Source organism: Euphorbia lathyris, chromosome 1 (genome assembly GCF_963576675.1).
Source record: "Euphorbia lathyris chromosome 1, ddEupLath1.1, whole genome shotgun sequence".
In the NCBI taxonomy this organism is placed as follows: Eukaryota; Viridiplantae; Streptophyta; class Magnoliopsida; order Malpighiales; family Euphorbiaceae; genus Euphorbia; species Euphorbia lathyris.
Window position 1 is genome coordinate 130064011 of NC_088910.1, and position 18885 is coordinate 130082895.

Here is an 18885-nt window from a genome sequence, read left to right on the forward strand (position 1 = left end):
TATATATTAATCAGTCAAGTTGGGCCGGGCTTGTATTTCACCCAACTAGTTACCTTATCCTGACCTGAGTTTGGATAATATGTAAACAATAGTTAGATCTTATTATAATTTTTAAAAAATTCCCTAATTTTTTCGTTTCTTGTATTTTCTACAAATATCTTTTTTCGATTTCCGTTTCCGTTTCCATGAAACATATATTTAAGTAACAACATATTGCAATTAATTTCAGGAATTTCAAACACTCCTCTAAACTGCTCCCAAAAAATTTGGTGAAATACAACACAGCAAAAAGAATGTAAAATTAGAGTGATTTGAATGAAAATGAAAATTCATTTCCTGTATATATTTTTGCCTATCTATCTAACTTTTATTCAACTTCATATAAGAAGGAAAAATTGTTCATCTATATGTTATTGTATTTGAACATGAAAATCAACATTTTGTTGCGTTGAAGACGAAACACTTCCATTGTCTAAATCGGTCCCCAATTCTCCGACAGGAACCTCAGTTCGGGCTTGCGATTCTCTGACAGGAATCGCGGTCTGTTCTGTCCGGCTGTTGCTTGAATCCTGACGTTCCAATTGCGGAATCTGTGGCTCAGGATTTTCAAATTTTGTAATGGGAATAACAAAAGATCTGCAGAGTGGACAAGTTGTGTTTGTGTGAAGCCAATGATGTATACATTCAATGTGGAATAAATGTTTGCAGCTTGGCATTTGAAGCAACTCTTCTTTCACCTCAAATTCCCCCAAGCAAACACAACACCTTCAAAACGGGGAAAATTCGTTAGTTTCAGAATAGTTTCGATCAAATTATCACTTGAAGGAATCGTTTATTTCGGTTTAAGGCAGATATATAAGTGTTTTGTAGAAATAATTGTTTATAGCTATTTTGAAAGGAAAATTAATTAATATCTATTGATAATTGAACCAAACGAACTGTAATATCTATTGAGGCAAATTATGATTTCTATTCAGGTAAAACCTCTTGTATAGCTAAACGACAAACACAAGTACACATTAAGTAAGACTCTGAATGTATTTTCTGTAAAGTACATACTCGCTTCTTCTCATACATATATGTAAAGATTGACTTTTTTGATGTCTCGTGAAATATTTTTAACTGTTTTTTTACCTATAAATAATAACTAGGTAAATTATACTGATGGTTATTGAAGTTTGGGTTTATTTCAAAAGATCATTGAACGACGTTTTATTTTAATAAAGTCATTAAACTTTTCTTTTTATTTCATATAATCATTCTAGTTAATTCAAATAGAAAAAATTACTGGAACAGTGATATAGCAGCTATCTTAAAAAAAAACTTACTCATACATATGACATGGCGATCACTTTGTGCAACATGACAGCCATAAAAAAAAAGAAAAATAAATTACATTTTTTCTACTATATGGACTGAACTAAGTAAATTAAAAATGATTTATTTATTTTGTTATTACCATATGGCCGTTATGTCATACGTAAAGTCAGTCATTTCCAAATTAGCTATCACGTTACTATTCTGGTGACTTTTTCTATCTAAATTGGTCAGAACTTTATTGAAATGAAAAATGAAACTTTATCAAAAGAAAAATGAATTAATTTTCATTTTGAAATAGACTCCAAACTCCAGCGACCATCCATATATATATAACTTACCCATAAATAAGCATCATTTTCCAATTATACCCCTATTACTCATGATTTAAAATTACTAAATATAGAATAAAATAAATTTTTTATTTATTAATTGAGGGTATATTAAATAACTATTAATAGTAATATTTAACATTTATTTTGCCTGTATTTATGCAACAAAAGGAATATATCTTTGTGGGTAATCAAAGGGGTGTGGACTAAGTAATAAAGGGTAAATTATTTATTTTTTTTTTCAAAGTATGGGTCTAAAATAGGAAACCACAAAGCAAAAAGAACCTGAAAAAAGTAATTTAAGTTTCCATGGACTAAAAAATTACACATGCCCAAATATTTTATGTCATTATAAGTTCTTTTCTGAAGAATCTTAAAAAGAAAAGTTCATTTTGCAATTTGTTCTACACTTTTTGATCAAAAAGTTTAAAAGAAATTCATCAATTCGTGGATGTAAATTAGAGATTCTAAATGCCATTATTCCTTTAGAAAATATATGCAATATAATTAAGGGCCTAGTAATATATTATAATAAGTCTTAAGTGAATTCAATTATTCGGTTTGAGACTGTTTATAGCTTTTTAGGCGTCTTCATATTTAACGCAAGTTTGTTGTGTATACTAAAATTCTAAAAAACTAGATGCTCGTTTAGTTTTTTCGTAACCCTTTTTTATTGTGTTACTTTAAAGAATAGATATAAAATGTTTGGTTAGAATTAAACAACAATAACTTAACTAAACATATCTTAAATTTTCTTTTTGTAGCTTTTTTTTATTATTATTTAAAATGGTAAATATAAATTTTAGGTACAGCTAATACATCATTTGCCTCCTTACGTTGTCTAAAAACTGTAGCTAACTTTTCAACATCAAAACGTGTCAACTAACCCTCTCAACTTGCTTTTTTAGCATAAATAACCCCTCAAGTTGTTTATTTAGAACAAATAACCTCTAAACTCAAAACTAAACATTCAACGCAATATTACAGCAGAAATAAAAGATGTTTAAATTATCAGTTGCTATATCTAACTAATCTGATGATACATTAACAAAATGGTAAAAAAAACTCTCAAATCACAAGTTGAGGGGTTATCTATTCAAATAAACAAATTAAGGGGTTAGTCGTAACATTTTAAAGTTCAGGAGTCAATTGCAGTTTTTGAAAAATTTGAGGGAGTTGGGTATATATTAGGTGAAATATAGTTAATTCTGGGTAAATTGTACATGTGGCCACTACACTTTACTCATAAAATTTGACCACTAAACTTTGCTTATTTTTATGGTTTGACCATTAAACTTCAAAACTTAATATAAAAGTCATTCAATTTTACCTTTTTTTTAACCTTATGACCACTGTACTTTTATCAACACCTCAAAATAACTGTTGACAACCTTAAAATAAAATAAAAAATTCAAGAATTGATGATATTCTAAGCAACTTTAATTCGTTAAAAGTTTCATTTCAAGGTCATGTTGGTATTGTTTTATTAGGAGAGAGAAAGTGAATTTTTAGACAGAGAAAGCTCCAGAAATTGTTATTTTTTTAAAATAAAAAATGTGATTTTGAGATAAATGACGTTGTAAACAACTTTAACTCTTAAACATTTCTATTTTTTTGGACGTTAGTTAAAGTTGAATAGTCATAATGTTAGAAAGTGTAAAAATAAGTGACTTTTATATTATATTTTGAAATTCATTGGAAATACAAAAAAAATGAATAAAGTTCAGTAGCTATGGGTGTAATTTACCCTTAGTTAAAAAAAAATATAAGTAAATGTAAGAACTTACTGTGAATCTCTAGTCCCCAATTCTTCATCAAATAACACAATTGGAAGCTTATCTTTAACCTCTTTTTTCAAACCAATCTGGCAAACCTATAAACATCACCAAAAACACAGAATCATCACCAAAACAAACCCAATTTTATTTTTTTTCTGAAAAAATCAAATCAAGGTAATAAAGAACTCACATAAGGAAATTGTTGGACACTAGGTTGATTATTAGCAGAAGAAGTAGGAAGAATTTGAGAAGGAGATGAAAAGGAATTGGCTCTTCTCTTTAGATAGAACAAGTAGAACAAAAGGAAAAGAATAATTGAGAAAAGTATAGGGATTGAAAATATAAAAGCTTGGTAAAGTTTTAGTTGAAGAGCTTGAGGATAAAGATGTGAAGAATTGTTTGGAATTGGAGAAGATGGAGGAAACCCCATTTTAGAAAATGAAAATTTAGATGTAAGTTAGAATGAATTTATGGGGAGAAAATAGTTGAGGATTAGTATTAGATTTTTATAATGCTAACTTTATTTATAGTTAAAAGGTCTAATACATCCCCATCCCTCAAGTTGTTTCAAAAACTACAACAGATCTGAACTTTAAAATGTTATAACTGATCTAATCAATTTGCTTATTTAAAACAAATATCCCCTTACATGATTTATAGAGTTTTTTTCTGCTCTTTTGTTGATATCAACAGATTAGTTAGATGTAGCAGTAGTTATTTCTAGTTAAATTATACTCATGGCTACTGAACTTTATCCATTTAACAGTGTAGCCACTGAACTTCAATTCTTAACAGTATAGTCACTGAACTTTACACTTTTTTAATACCAGTGGTCACTCAACGCCTCAAAACGACTGCTGATGATATGCTAAGGAACTTTAATTTTTGAAAATTTTCGTTTTAAGGTCATTAGGTGTTGATTGGTTAGGAGAGAGAGTGAATTTTTAGAGAGAGAAAACTCCAAAAAAGGTGGTTTTGGAAAATAAAAAATGTGATTTCATGGTAAATGTCGTTCTGAATAACTTTAATTCTTGAATATTTTCATTTTAAGGTCGTTAACGGTCATTTTGACGATTTGGTTAAAGTTTAGTGGCAACCGGTGTTAAAAAGTGTAAAGTTTAGTGGGCATACTGTTAAGAATTGAAGTTCGGTGGCCACAATGTTAAAATGGGTAAAGTTCTGTGGTCATAGGTGTAATTTACCCTTTATTTCTGTTGTAACGTTATGTTGAATAGTTTTTGGGTTTAGGGGTTATTTGTTCCAAAATAAGCAACTTGAGGGGTTATTTATTGCAAAAAAAAAAAAACAAAAAAAAAACAAACAAGTTAAGAGGTTAGTTGTCACGTTTTGAAGTTAATGGGTCAATTGCAATTTTTGGACAACTGGGAAGCTAGGAATATATTAGGCAAGTTAAAATATAGAAGCTCACAGATCAAATTAGGGTAAATAATTTATTAGTCCCTATATTTTTACCTAATATACTATTTTATCCTTGTATTTCAATAATGCATTGTTTAGTTTTTAATTTGTATTTTATTTAATAGTTTAGCCCCTCAAATATTTGAATTATTGAACAGTTTAATGTTAATAAAACAAAAATTCAGGATTAAATAATACATTATTAAAATATAAGGATTAAATGGTATGTTAGTAAAAATATAGGGGCTAATAAAATATTTCGCAATCAAATTAGTGTAAGATTATAGTATATATTCTTTCTTTATGAATGATGGGACAAGCCCATGTCTCTCCACTAAACTATGGGTCCTCGCAAAATAGCACTAAGATCACTTTGTTTTCATTCTTCAAGCATGACAATTTTGTTTTCTTTAAATATTTCTTTACAAATTTACTTGAAACAAGGTTAAAAGTTGAGATAGGGTGCAAAATATCCATAACGTTAACAGTCAAGAGTAAAATGATGCAATTTTTTTTGGCATTTAGGAGCAATTTTAGTCGTAACAAGGATCTGTCCTGACATTTTTAATAAGACATAAGGAGCCATTAATAAAAGAAATTACTTAGAAGTTTAAAATAGAAATTTGGAGCAATTTTAGATCTAAAATATCATATTCTTTTGTATTCTTTTGTATTATAATTAAATTTATGATAAAAAAAATACTATATATATATATATATAATTTGTGCCCATTTTAGCTTTGGCCCTGGGCGACTGCGGTATTGACTAGTCATAAGATTGACATTAGTCAATTTCAAACCTCATGTAGAAAATATAGATATTTTGTTATCATATTCTGCATCAGTTGCATGTTAATTGGTTTTGATTTTATTTTTATTTTTTTACATTTTTTTAATTTTATAATATAATTTGAGATTAATATTTTTAAATTTGATAAATATTTGGATTTTTTTGTCCAACTCGTATATAACACAATATACTTTTTTATTTTTTATTTATTTCACATGTGTTTGTAATTTGTTACTGATAAATGATAAAATGATGTACATATGCGGTGGAGATGACAAGATTCATGGCTGAAAAGACACTATTTAATGAATTATTTTTCAAATTAATCTAACTTGTAAATATCAGATGTTTGGTTACTATTTTTTTTTTTTTATAAGAATGCATACATCATTTTATAGATACGAAAACATCAAGTACAACAAGAAAAGTAAGGAATAAAACCTTACATAAGTACATGCTATGCCTATTACAAAATCCATAAAGGTAAAAAAACGACTACAACGAGCAAAATAAACCATCAAAGGTACAGATAAAATAAACAATAGATGAAATATATACTTCTTCAAATACCAAATTTGCAGAAAAACATCTGTAATCTCATCTTCAGCATTTAAACTCTTCTGAATCTTCGGATCTAAGTCATTTCTTTTGCAATCACGTAGATGTAGTGATCTACGTATAAGATCTATCATTTCTGCTCTTGCTAAAACAGAAAAAAGTTACCAATGAAAAGATAACAAACAACAGATGCAATTCAAGCGGAATAAGAGATTTGGTGAAATATATGTAATTCAACTATAATTTATTGAACAAAAAGAAGAAAAATAAAACAACAGGATGGTGCAAGGAGGAAAAAGGAAGACAATCTTCCTTCTTCCCCCTCAAATAGAAGACTATAACTTGAAAAAGAAGAAAAACCTAATCAATAGAAAGATTAATGGATGAAATTGGTGAAACATTAATGAAAATTGAAGAGAAGAGGAAGGAGCAGTTAGAAAAAAATTTTGGAGAGGGAGAGAAGAGAACGGTTTTGGAGCAATTATGATGTTTGGTTACTATTAGTTATCAATAGGAGGTAAAAAAATTATATTTAAATATTAGAGATAAAATTGCTCTTAATTATTAATTGAACCAAACGCTTGTATTCTTATTTTGGCTAAAATCATATTATATACATGGGGTTAATACACATATTTGCCCTCGTGTTTTCTCGGAAAAACACATATGCCCCTGTATCAAATAAACCCACTAAAATCTCCTTGTACTTGTCACAACCCTACAGATATACCCCACACTAACGGAATGATGATTTGGCACAAACGCCGTTCCACGTGGAACGCCACGTCATGCCACGTCAACTGCCAACAAATCAAAATGAATCCTACGTGGCAAAGTAAAAAGGGTTAATACACATATTTGCCCTCGTGTTTTCTCGAAAAAACACATATGCCCCTGTATCAAATAAACCCACTAAAATCTCCTTGTACTTGTTAATAAGTTATCATGCCATGTCCCTTTTTTAAAAATTTAAATAATTAAAAATATGTCTACATGGCAGTTCATATAAGTAGCAGTTCATACCTAGGAACAGGTTTACCTTAACGTCTAAAATGGGAGAGAGCCGAAAGAAAGAGAGAGAGAGTGTGATTTCCCTAATGCTCGCATTATTCTCCATCTCCTTGAAGGCTACCAGGTACGAATTAATTAAACTTTGAAACAGTCATTAAGCTTTTGGGTTAAACGGTTTTTATATTTTACAGGTTTACATTCAGCGAGTGTTTGCTACTATTGAGAAATGATATGCTCATAAATATCCAGAAAGCGGCTTTATAATTGTGTTCAAACCAGAAATGTTTCTGATTCTATGTTTTATTGAGTTGGTGATTTCAATTATATGCAGTTCATGGATGATGCGGTCAAATTCATGAACAAGTCGTTTTAGGATGAATTCTGGCACAAGAAGCTGTATGTTGTGACTTAGGAATTACAATGCTATGTAGACATATTTTTAATTATTTAAATTTTTAAAAAAGGGACGTGGCATGATAACTTATTAACAAGTACAAGGAGATTTTAGTGGGTTTATTTGATACAGGGGCATATGTGTTTTTCCGAGAAAACACGAGGGCAAATATGTGTATTAACCCTTTTTACTTTGCCACGTAGGATTCATTTTGATTTGTTGGCAGTTGACGTGGCATGACGTGGCGTTCCATGTGGAACGACGTTTGTGCCAAATCATCATTCCGTTAGTGTGGGGTATATCCGTAGGGTTATGACAAGTACAAGGAGATTTTAGTGGGTTTATTTGATACAGGGGCATATGTGTTTTTCCGAGAAAACACGAGGGCAAATATGTGTATTAACCCTATATACATGTATAATTGCAGTTGTTGGCTTAAACTCAATCCAAAAAGAATGGTAGACAGTGGCGGAGCCAGAGCTCAAGGTCCGGAGGGGCTCAATTGCATGAAGATTTTTTTTTTAATAACGACTTAAGGCTTTGATTCATAGTAGTCAAATCGAAATTTTCAAATTTTTGATAATATAAGGGTAAATTTGATCATAATTGGAAAAATTAAGGTACAAAACAACTGAGATTCAATATGAAGTAAGGATAATGTGCAAAAATACTCTAATGTTTACACCTAAGAATAATTTTACCTCTAACGTATAAAATGGTGCAATTTTACCCTTAATATTGGGAGCCAAGAGCAATTTTATCCCTAACGTTGACAAATTTGGTCAATTGGAGAAATTATTCATCAAATTATTTTCTCGTTAATGAATTTTGTAACTAAAAAATATAATTAAAAATAATAAAGGAGAATGAGGTTAATAATGATTAAAAATGATATTTAATATTGATATTTTTAAAGGAGAATGAGGTTTAAGGGAAAAAATTAAAATGAGATAAAAAGTGAAGAGAGGGAGATTTGAAACACAAGACCACTTGGATGTAGAGATGCCTTCAATTATCACTACAACCAACTATGCAAACTTAGTTTCATGTTATATAATTACATTCTACATTATAAGTATTAATTTTAACTATTTTGGGGGGGGGGGGGGGCTTCTCGGGACTGAACCACTATTCGTCAAGGGTGTTCCGGAGGGTCGGAGGGTCGGGAGACCCTCCCTTACCCCCCCCAGATCCGCCCCTGATGGTAGATACATAATAATAATAATAACATAGTTAAGAGGTTGAATACCAAATTAGTTACTTTCACAATATGGTACGTACTTTCATAAAAAAAAAAAAAAAAAAAATTGCCCTTCCCTGTTTTATATATATGCAAAAGTACCCCTAATATTAACATTTTAGAATAATTTTATCTTTAAAATTTTTTTTGATAGAAATTGGGACGAGACAGAACTTGAGCGGGGTGAACACACATGGCCCAAGAACTGACAAACCCGCAATATATTAATAAAATAAAAAATGAGTGTTTGAACAAGAGAAGAGAAAGGAGAACAAATAAAAAGAATGGGGGAGGAGAAAAGCTTAGAAAAGTCAAGAAAAACGCAAATGAGAAATACTACAAATGTCATCATTGATAAACCTGTGGCAAAAAGCAGGAGCTGAAGGCCACCAATTGATCACTGAGGAAGAGACTCCAAACTTAGCCAGCGCATCAGCAACTCTATTTCCTTCCCTAAAGATGTGAGAAAAAAGAATGTTCATCTTAGAGCAAATGCTGAGACAATGCAACCACTCTTGACGAATACTCCAAGGAACATCCATAGAACGATGTCTAAGCAGATTAACAACGTACAATGAGTCTGACTCAACCCAAAGCTGATGCCAATTTTTCTCCCAAGCAAGTTCAATTGCGAAAATAGCGGCTCTCAATTCAGCCATATAAGCAAAAGAAGGAGGGGTAGAAAAAGCAAAACAGCCTTTGGGAAATCCTCGATAGTTGCGAAAAATACCTCCCGCTCCTGCCTCGCCAGGAGTGCCAAAAGCAGAGCCGTCCACATTGACTTTAACCCAGCCCGGAGGAGGTTTAAGCCAATGGACCGGAATAATGTTGGGAGCTGGAGGCGGCCTAGGAGAAGCCAGAAGACGTGATAAGATAACATCATCTCTCCTTGAAGAGCAAAAACCTTTAGAAGTGGAAGAGGACTCTCGAATCATTCGAAAGAGGGTGATCTTCGAGTGCTGAATAGAAGGAGAAACTTCCTTAAAGATTGCTTCATTCCTGCAATGCCAGATTAACCAGATGCAAGTGACAGCTGCAACACGCCAGATCATTGAAACCTGGGAGCCAAAATGAATGCTACAAAGAGAGCTGAGGAAGTGGATGAATTGGGAATAACGAGGCAAAGAGCAGTCAAAATGAATCTCAAGGGCCCTCCAAAGAGAATCTGCAAAAGAGCAGCTAATGAATAAGTGGTTAATGGATTCATCATGCCTACCACAAAGAACACAGCGAGAGGCAAAGGAGAATCCAAGACGCTGCAGGAGGTCGTGAGTCGGAACCCGACCATGCAAAACTCTCCAGAAAGTGAAGGAACGAGAAGGGGGAGTATGAGCATTCCAAACAAATTTATACCAGTCCACCGAGGAGGAACTAGGACTGATAATCGAATAGTACTCTTTGGCAGAGAAAATACCCTTCATAGAGGGCTGCCAAGCACTGAAATCAAGATCATCTCTACCCCTGTGAATAGAACGAATATTGTCTTGAACAACCGAAGGAAGAGTACCTAAGTTAAGCCACACCGAATTTACCAAAAAATCATCAACAGAATTAAAGCGTGAACGCTTATCCTGATAATCAAGACCCAATCTGTCCGCCACCGATGGGACTATCCACCTATCCGTCCAGAAATTAAGCGAAGAAGACTGGCCAATCCACCAAAAGGTCTGGTCCCAAATGGAAGAATAAGCAAACTTACAAGAAGACCAAATCGAGGAAGGAGCAATGGTAGCTTTAGACAAACCAGAGACAGCCATAAATCTAGATTTCATCAGAGAAAGAGCTAGACTGGTACCTTGAATCAGTTCCCAACACATCTTGCCCAAGAGAGCCTGGTTAAAGATCCTAAAGTCCTTAATGCCCAAACCACCCCCTTCCAAACTTTTGCAACAAGTCTGCCATGGAACTGTGATTAGTTTCCTTTGATCGATACAACCCGTCCAAAGGAAGTTCCTAACACTTCTATTGAGTTTATTCAACAATCCCACTGGCCACTTATAGATCAAGAATGAGTGAACTAGAGAACCAGTAATAGCAGATTTAATTAGAGTTAAACGCCCTGCAAAGGAGAGAGAGCTACCTTTCCACTTGCTAAATTGAGAGAGAAATTTGTCAGTGAGACTGCTGAGATGACGAGCCCTAGGAGCTCCTTTGAATAGAGGGACTCCTAAGTAATTGAAAGGGAAAGACTCCAAACGGATGCCAAGGCAGTGAGCAAGACAAATCCTTCTCGGAGGACTTACCTGAGAACCAAAAAAGATAGCAGATTTGTCCCAACTAACCTGTTGACCGGATATCTGTTCATAGAGCAGGAAGAAATCCTTGAGAGCATGTAAGTTACTCAAGGATTCCACTCCAAAAATGAGCATGTCATCAGCAAAAAGAAGATGAGAGGGAAAAGAATTTCCTCCAGAATAATACATGGGAGAGTAAGAACCCTCCCTCACCATCTTATCAAGCCAACGAGAGAAAAAATCCTCAGCAATGTCAAACAAAAGAGGGGAGAGGGGGTCCCCTTGTCTAACCCCTCTAGAATAAGAAAAGTAACCCTTTGAAGAACCATTAATCATCACAGAAATTCGAGAAGAAGTCAGAATGTTTAGGATCCAATCCCTGAAAGTGAGAGAAAAACCGAAAGAATCTAACACATCCAAGAGGAAGTTCCAATCTAAAGTATCAAAAGCCTTACGAATATCAATTTTTAAGGCCATGTGTCCACCAAAACGTTTTCTGTCAAGCATATTGACTCCCTCAGAAGCTAAGGCAATGCACTGATGTATGCTTCTACCTTTAAGGAAACCATACTGGTTGGGAGAGACAATCCTTGCTGCAATAATTGCAAGGCAATCAGCAAGAATTTTTGAGATGATTTTAAAACCAAAGTTACTCATCACAATTGGGCGAAAATTTTCAATTCTGTCAGCTTCAGCAACTTTAGGAATTAGAGCCATAATACTAGAGTTTAAACCAGGAAGGATGCAACCATGATCAAAGAAAGCCTGAACCATATTGCAAACATCCTTCCATATAATATCCCAAAAGAATCGATAAAAAATACCCCCAAAACCATCAGGGCCAGGGGCACTATCAGGATCCATAGAAAAGACCGTGTCTTTAATAGTTTCAATGGAAGGTTTAGAAGTTAATTCCTCATTTTCCAAAGAAGTTACTAAGTTGGGAATTACCTCATTAATTGCAGAAAGATCAACAAGTTCCCTGGAACTACGAAAGAGATTAGAGAAATACTCAATTACATGATCAGATAATCTAACCGTGTCAGAAGTGGGACCCTCATCTCCGATCCTCAAATGATGAATGCCGGCCCATGTCTTTCTAACTCTAGCAGACCTTTGAAAAAAGCTAGTGTTCTGATCTCCCTCTTTAAGCCATTTAACACGGCTTTGCTCTCTGTACATCATCTCCTGCCGAAGAAGCTGTAAATCAAGGTTGGAACAGGTGGCAGAAGCAGCATTACTCAACTCCAGAGAATCACCCTGTTCAGAAATTTGCTTTTGAATATCAGCAAGATGAGCTTCAGCCAGGTGGATATTAGAATCAATTCTGCCAAACACGTTTTTATTCCAATCCCTGAGAATAGGCCTAATGGTGCGAAGTTTATGACATAATAGTTGAGCAGGAGGGAGAGAGATGTGGGATGTAGTCCAGTGATTAGCAATAACCCCCTTTAAGGAATCATTAGTGGTCCACATTGCATGGAATCTGAACCTAGCAATCCTTTGATCCCCAAGCCTGCATTGAAGGAGCATCGGGCAATGATCAGAACTATACCTTGCCAAAGCCGAGCAAGAGATAGAGTCCCAAGAATCCAAAAAGCCCTCAGACACTAAAGCTCTATCCAGTCTACATTCAACATGAGCGGCCCCATGTCGACCATTGGACTAAGTAAACCTCTGACCCAAAGTATCAATATCAATAAGATCACAATCATCAATAAAATTCCTGAATTCCCTACAGGATCCAGCAGCAGGAGGGGAACCAAGCTTCTCATGAGAGCCCGTAATAGCATTGAAATCCCCAAACACCAACCAATTATTATTTGGAAAGGCACAACTATAAAGAGATGACCACAACTCCCTTCTTTCTAAAGCCAGGTTACTACCATAAACAAAAGAAATCAAAAAAGACTTATCACCCAGCTGGTGTTGAACAGTAACATGTTGGGCATGAGAAGAATGAAGAGAAAGAGAAGAAGCATCCCTAGATAGAAGCCAAAGAGTCGGCGAATCTTTATCATTCCAGGCAAAGAGAGAAAGACCCAGAGATCTCCAAAACCAATCAGCAGTGTCACTAAAACAAACAAGAGGTTCTGCAAGACACAAAAAATCAGGACGATGTTGTTGGCACAGAAGCTTCAGGGCTCGTTTAGTGCGATCATTACCGATGCCCCTACAATTCCAAAATAACACAATCATTGAAACCGCACTGGCGGCTTGCTATGCCGTTTACCACTGACCTCAATAGGAATGATATTATCTTTGTGCTTCTTCCTTTTCTGGACTTTAGACCAAGTCGTTTCCTCTGTATCATTAACCACCTGCAAACTGTCACTGTTTTTTGAATGCTCGATGATTTGCAAATTAGGAAATTCAGAAGCCTGAGGATTGGGGTGAGAAGTTTGACAACCCAAGACCCCCATCTCTTTATCAAGTTGATAAGATGGAAAACCAAGAGAAGGAGAGGCGGGGGCCGTGCCAGAATCAGAATCAAGAACTGGTTCACTAATCTTGACAGAACTATGAAGTACCATCTGCCAGTCACAATTGTTAGTTTTGTCAGACTCAACAATGTCAGGAGCCCCTTTAGAGGATTCACCAGTATCAATGTGAACTCCATGCTTCTGTTGCCAAATTCGAGTAACTGACCTACCTCGGGGCTCGGGGGATCCCATCTTTTGCTTCCCATTTCTTTGCTTTGTGACAACATGTTCTTCACGGCGAAGATTCCTCCTACAAGCTCCAGCAGAATGACCAATGGAATGGCAAATGGAGCATAAGTCAGGAAGTCTTTCATATTCAAGTGAAATCCAATGCATAGAGGTGTCAGTATCCACCCTTAGTTTGTATTGAATTTCCTTAGAAAGCTCCACATCAATCAAGATATGAGCATAATGACCCATTTCACCCTCCACAGTATTCTTGTCAAAACGAAGGGGCACCCCAATCGCCCTTGCAATGCTTGCCATGATCCGCTTATCCCAGAATTCTCAAGGAAGATTGTAGAATCGGACCCAAACTTGAGCAGATGTGGATTTGTGAGAATCCGGATTAAATCCGGGGCTCCAAGGAATGAAGCGCATAATCCCAGGCCTAAGAGCAATAGCACCACGACTCCAAACAGATTGGAGAGCCTCTGCGGTCGAAAGAATGATGTGGTAAAAACCTTTACCCAAAGAAATCAATTTCCAATTAGGAGAGCAACCCCAAATAGTTGAAAGTTTAGCCTTCAAGTCCGGTTGCTTCCAAGGAGATTCCCCTTTAGCAAGAGTGATACGACCGATAATAGAGTGCTTACAAAGATTGAGCCTTTCATTATAAATATCTTGCTGTATTTTGGCGGCTTTAAAACCGCCTTCTTCAGATATAAGAGATCGATCCACGGGGGTAGTAACATCAGGAGAAAAAGCCGCAGAAGGAGCGACACCAACAAGAGAAGTCGCATAGGACCTAGGTCCAGCAGAAGGCCCGGGTCTCGAAGGAGGACAAATTTCAGCATTCCTAGATCCAGGCAGGGCATGTTTAAGGAAAGAGGATCTTGAAAAAAGATGAGCAATGGAGCAATCCATCTCCATCAGATCAGCGAGAACCGACCAAAGAACCAACCATGCACCAAACCCGAGCCTCACAAAAACACAACCCTAGCCCTTATAGGCGGAAGCCGAACAACGGCGGCACCAGCGTTAGGCGGCAGCTTTGTTAATTAAGAAAAGTTTATTATATCTTTTTATTTTGACAACAAAAGTTTATTATATCTTTAATTAAAGATAATAATGGCCAAATAATTATTAGAAGCTAGTGCGTTGTTATTTTGGATTCCAAGAAAATAGATCCCACAATCTCAGATGCAAAGCAATTTAATTAAAGAGATATTAAATAAAGGCAGCCTGCTCGACGTCCGCGGAACAAACAAACAGATCCATGAAATCTGAGAAAAACCAGGCACGCGGATGCGAGAGGAGAAAGCGGCGGCGGTCAGAAGACGGCGACGGAGGACAAACCAGAGCCGCGAATCCGACGAGCGGGACAGAGCCGCGATCTCCCAAGCACCACAGAAGAACCGCGGCGGCGAGAGAAAGAAGGAGAGGATCGACGGCGGCGGAGAAGGATCCGCGATTACGACCGGCGACGGACTCCTCGATCTCCCTAGAACCAAGAGAACCGCGGCGCCGAGATGACGGCGGCGGCAGGGAGCAGGAGCCGGCAGCGGAGAGAGTCGACCAAAACCTCAAACCCTAGCAGAGCTTCCTTCCTAAACTTTCACCATTTATGTGTTTAAATTTATCTTTAAAATTTAAAAATATGAAATTTTAACTATAATATTGATAGTCAAAAGTAATTGTATTCCTATGTTAACAGATTGGGTCAATTTGATAAATAATTCATAAAAAATTATCTTCTCAGTCTAAATATTATCATCTACATTGCATGTCTAAATATTATCATCTACATTGCATATGTAAAATAATAGATTATAAATATGTATGCACATGAAGAAAAAAAATGAAATATTAAAAATTATATCGTGTTCTTACGAGTTTAACAAAAAAAAAAAGTTAAAAAGCCAAATATTTTGTTAAATTTAAAAATATATTAATCTCTAATTTATTATGAAATTATAAAAAAAAACTCAATTATTTTTAGAACCAACTCATACAGAGCATAGGAACAAAATATTTGTATTTTTTTAATTTCCTATTTGTATTTTTTGTAATAATGTCTGAAATTAGCGCAATTTGTCTTAATAAATTTTAGGTATAATTTGATTTTTGAAATTAGCATTTATGACCAAATCAGTCCAAATAGTACGTATCAACATCAACAATTGACACTTATTACAAAATTTACTAACTCAATTTGAATACAATTGATCATATTAGCCGTATCAAACACTTAATTGAGAAATTTTACAATACTTTCAGTACAATATACTTTATCAATCAATTGATATCATTTATACGCATTTATTTCTTAACACGAATTATCTCCATAAAATAATATGCATATTTTTTAATTGATCGGATGTATTATTCTCTGTAAGTTCCCAAATAATTCTCACTTGAATAAATTGAGATTGCTCTATTCTTGTAGTGTTGATGAAGGAAAGATTTAGAGAGATATATCCAATGGTTGGCAAGTCATTGACCTAACAACTTATTTGAGAAATAAAAGAGATTGGGGAGCAGATTAAGGTGGGTTTAAACTCAACTTTCAAAGTAATTGACATATTACTATATGTTATAATTACATTTCTCCAATTAAATCTAGTCCCTTTCATATCATTATTTATTAATCAGGTTTAAATGTATCCTTCCAACTAGACATAATTGTTTGATGTTAACCAACTTAACTATATTTTCCTTTTTTTTTTAATATGTAAGTAGCCAAGATTCCAAATTGGGGGTTCAATTTTTGTACTCAAAGATAAATTAAATTAGTAACAATGTTAATGCATATAAATTAAAAGGGTTAATTTTTTTAAAAAAAAACTTCAATTCTTAACACTGAAATTTATTTATTTTAATATTGGTGGTCACTCAATGCCTCAAAATGACTATTGATGGTCTCAAAATAAAAAATTTGAAGAGTTAATGCTATTCTAAGGAACTTTAATTCTTGAATATTTTTGTTTTGGGGTCATTTAGGTGTTGTTTGGTTAGTAGATAGAGTGAATTTTTAGAGAGAAAAAGCTAAAAAAGTGATTTTGGAAAATAAAAAAATATGGTTTCATGGTAAATGTCATTCTGAACAACTTTAATTCTTGAATATTTTCATTTTGATGTTGTTAATGGCTATTTTGAGAAGTTGTTAAAGTTGAGTGGTCACCGGTGTTATAAAGTGTAAAATTCAGTGATCATACCATTAAGAATTGAAATGGGTAAAGTTTAGTGACCATGGATGTAATTTATCCCAATTTGACCGTGGTCGATGAACTTAAAAAAAACAAAATTATGTGGTTTGTTGGTGTTTGATGTTAAAATATATATATACGGTTAATATGCAAAAATATTTCTAACGTTGACAGTTAAAAGCAATTTTACCTCAAACGTCTAAAACGGTACACTTTTACCTCTAACACTGACATCCAATAATAATGTTACCTTAATATTGGATCAATTTCAGACATCATTATAAAAAAACATATATTTTGTTCCTTATTCTTCAACAGTTGTCTATCAATTGGTTCTAAAAAAATATTTCACATTTTTTATAATTTAATAATAGATTGGGAGATTAATATTTTTATATTGTACGAAATATTTGGATTTTTTATCCAAGTCATACAAAATAAATATAATTTTTAAATTTAAAAAAATCACATCTATTCATATCATTATGATTTGTTACTAATGAGTAATAAAATGATGCACATGTGAAGTGTAGTAAACGACAGGATTCATGACTGAGGAGATAGTCAACTGAATTATTTTTCAAATTGGCCCAACTTGCCAACGTTACGGGTGAATTTGCTTTTTGTTGCTAACTTTAGGGGTAAAATTGAATCATTTTGGACGTTAGAGATAAAATTGCTCGTGACTGCCAACGTTAAGAATAATTTTGCACTTTATTCCATATATATATATATATATATATATATATATATATATATATATATATATATATATATATGTGTGTGTGTGTGTGTGTGTGTGTGTGTGTGTGTGTGTTGAAGGAAAATAGGCTAACGTATAGCAGCGGAAATATAAAAAATTTAACCTATTTCCATTAACCCAAGATCCGTTAATCGTTATTTTATATAAAGAGGGATAAAAGAAATACCTTTCAGAAGTTCTATCTACCGTTGTAAACGAAGTGCCCACAACTCTTACTTCGAGTTCCCGAGCACAAAACAAAACAATTGAAGATCAAGTTAGAATCAACCGTTTATAACAACCAAAATAGATTGTCTCTAATTAATCAACACAAGATCAAGGATAAAGAGAAAGAGATGAAAATCAATCGAACGGAAGGAAGCGGTGGATAATCTCGTCCTCTAGTGTGTGGGTCAAAATTTTCTCTCTCCCGGCTTACTTGTGTGTTTCGAAAATTGCATAGGGGGTATTTATATCCTCTTGTATCTAAACCCTAGTTAGATAGAATTAGGTTACTGAATAAGAATTTAATTCGGAATATAATTCTTATTTATTATCTATAATTATATCTTAAATATAAAGATAATATTAGTAACCTTATAGGATAATAATAGGAGTAATATAATCTAATTAAAACTCCTAACTTATTTATCCTTTAATTAATTTAATTCATAATCCTAATCTAATTAGAATTGATAAAATCAAATTAATTATTTATGTATCTTATATACATAAAATCGCCCCCCTCCTTAACTGGGCCTTATTGGGCTCAGTTGGGCTTCCATCAATTAATTAACATCTGTTTCTCTTTTTGGTTCCAAGTCTCATGTGTGACCCATTAGGTCCTTATTGCTTCTAGCCGTATGCAACTATTAAATTAATTTTCACAGAATTATAATTTAATCTTTGTATAACGGAATGAGTACGTAAAATGTGATTGGCAAATCCGAAACATTCCCCCAGAGCTATAAGAAGACAGGTCGATTCTGTCGTTGACCTTTCCGTATTAGTTACAGTATAATTCGATCATTTATCAACTACATCCTTGAACTGAATCTTATGACTATGGATAATGTCAAGTTACATATAGCGAGACGTTCGTTTTACTTGTACAGGCCGAGTCAACTCAAAAAGATAGGTTAAGTGAAATCTGTATTTCTTACTCTTAAGCTATCACCTTGCAAGGATTTAGAGTCAAGCCTTCCACAAGCGATCCATG

At 34.0% G+C, this 18885-nt stretch overlaps 1 protein-coding gene across 1 annotated transcript; it reads right to left on the reverse strand.

The window, feature by feature from the left end:
- Positions 1-259: 259 nt before the first annotated feature.
- LOC136215235 (probable E3 ubiquitin-protein ligase RHA4A) lies at positions 260-3889 on the reverse strand. Its single transcript, XM_066002920.1, has 3 exons — positions 3618-3889; positions 3437-3522; positions 260-765 (listed from the first exon to the last, which is right to left on the reverse strand). Exons 1-3 carry the CDS (start codon positions 3855-3857, stop codon positions 411-413), a joined length of 681 nt encoding a protein of 226 aa, XP_065858992.1. The 5' UTR covers positions 3858-3889; the 3' UTR covers positions 260-410.
- Between the last annotated feature and the right edge of the window lie 14996 nt (positions 3890-18885).

Excerpts from the sequence above, each read along its gene's own strand:
- LOC136215235 (XM_066002920.1), bottom strand. The coding sequence starts at position 3,857 with ATGGGGTTTCCTCCATCTTCTCCAATTCCAAACAATTCTTCACATCTT. Across the intron at positions 3,523-3,617 it reads GTGTCCAACAATTTCCTTAT|GTTTGCCAGATTGGTTTGAA; the intron begins GTGAGTTCTTTA and ends TGATGTTTATAG. Across the intron at positions 766-3,436 it reads TTGGGGACTAGAGATTCACA|GTGTTGTGTTTGCTTGGGGG; the intron begins GTAAGTTCTTAC and ends CCCGTTTTGAAG.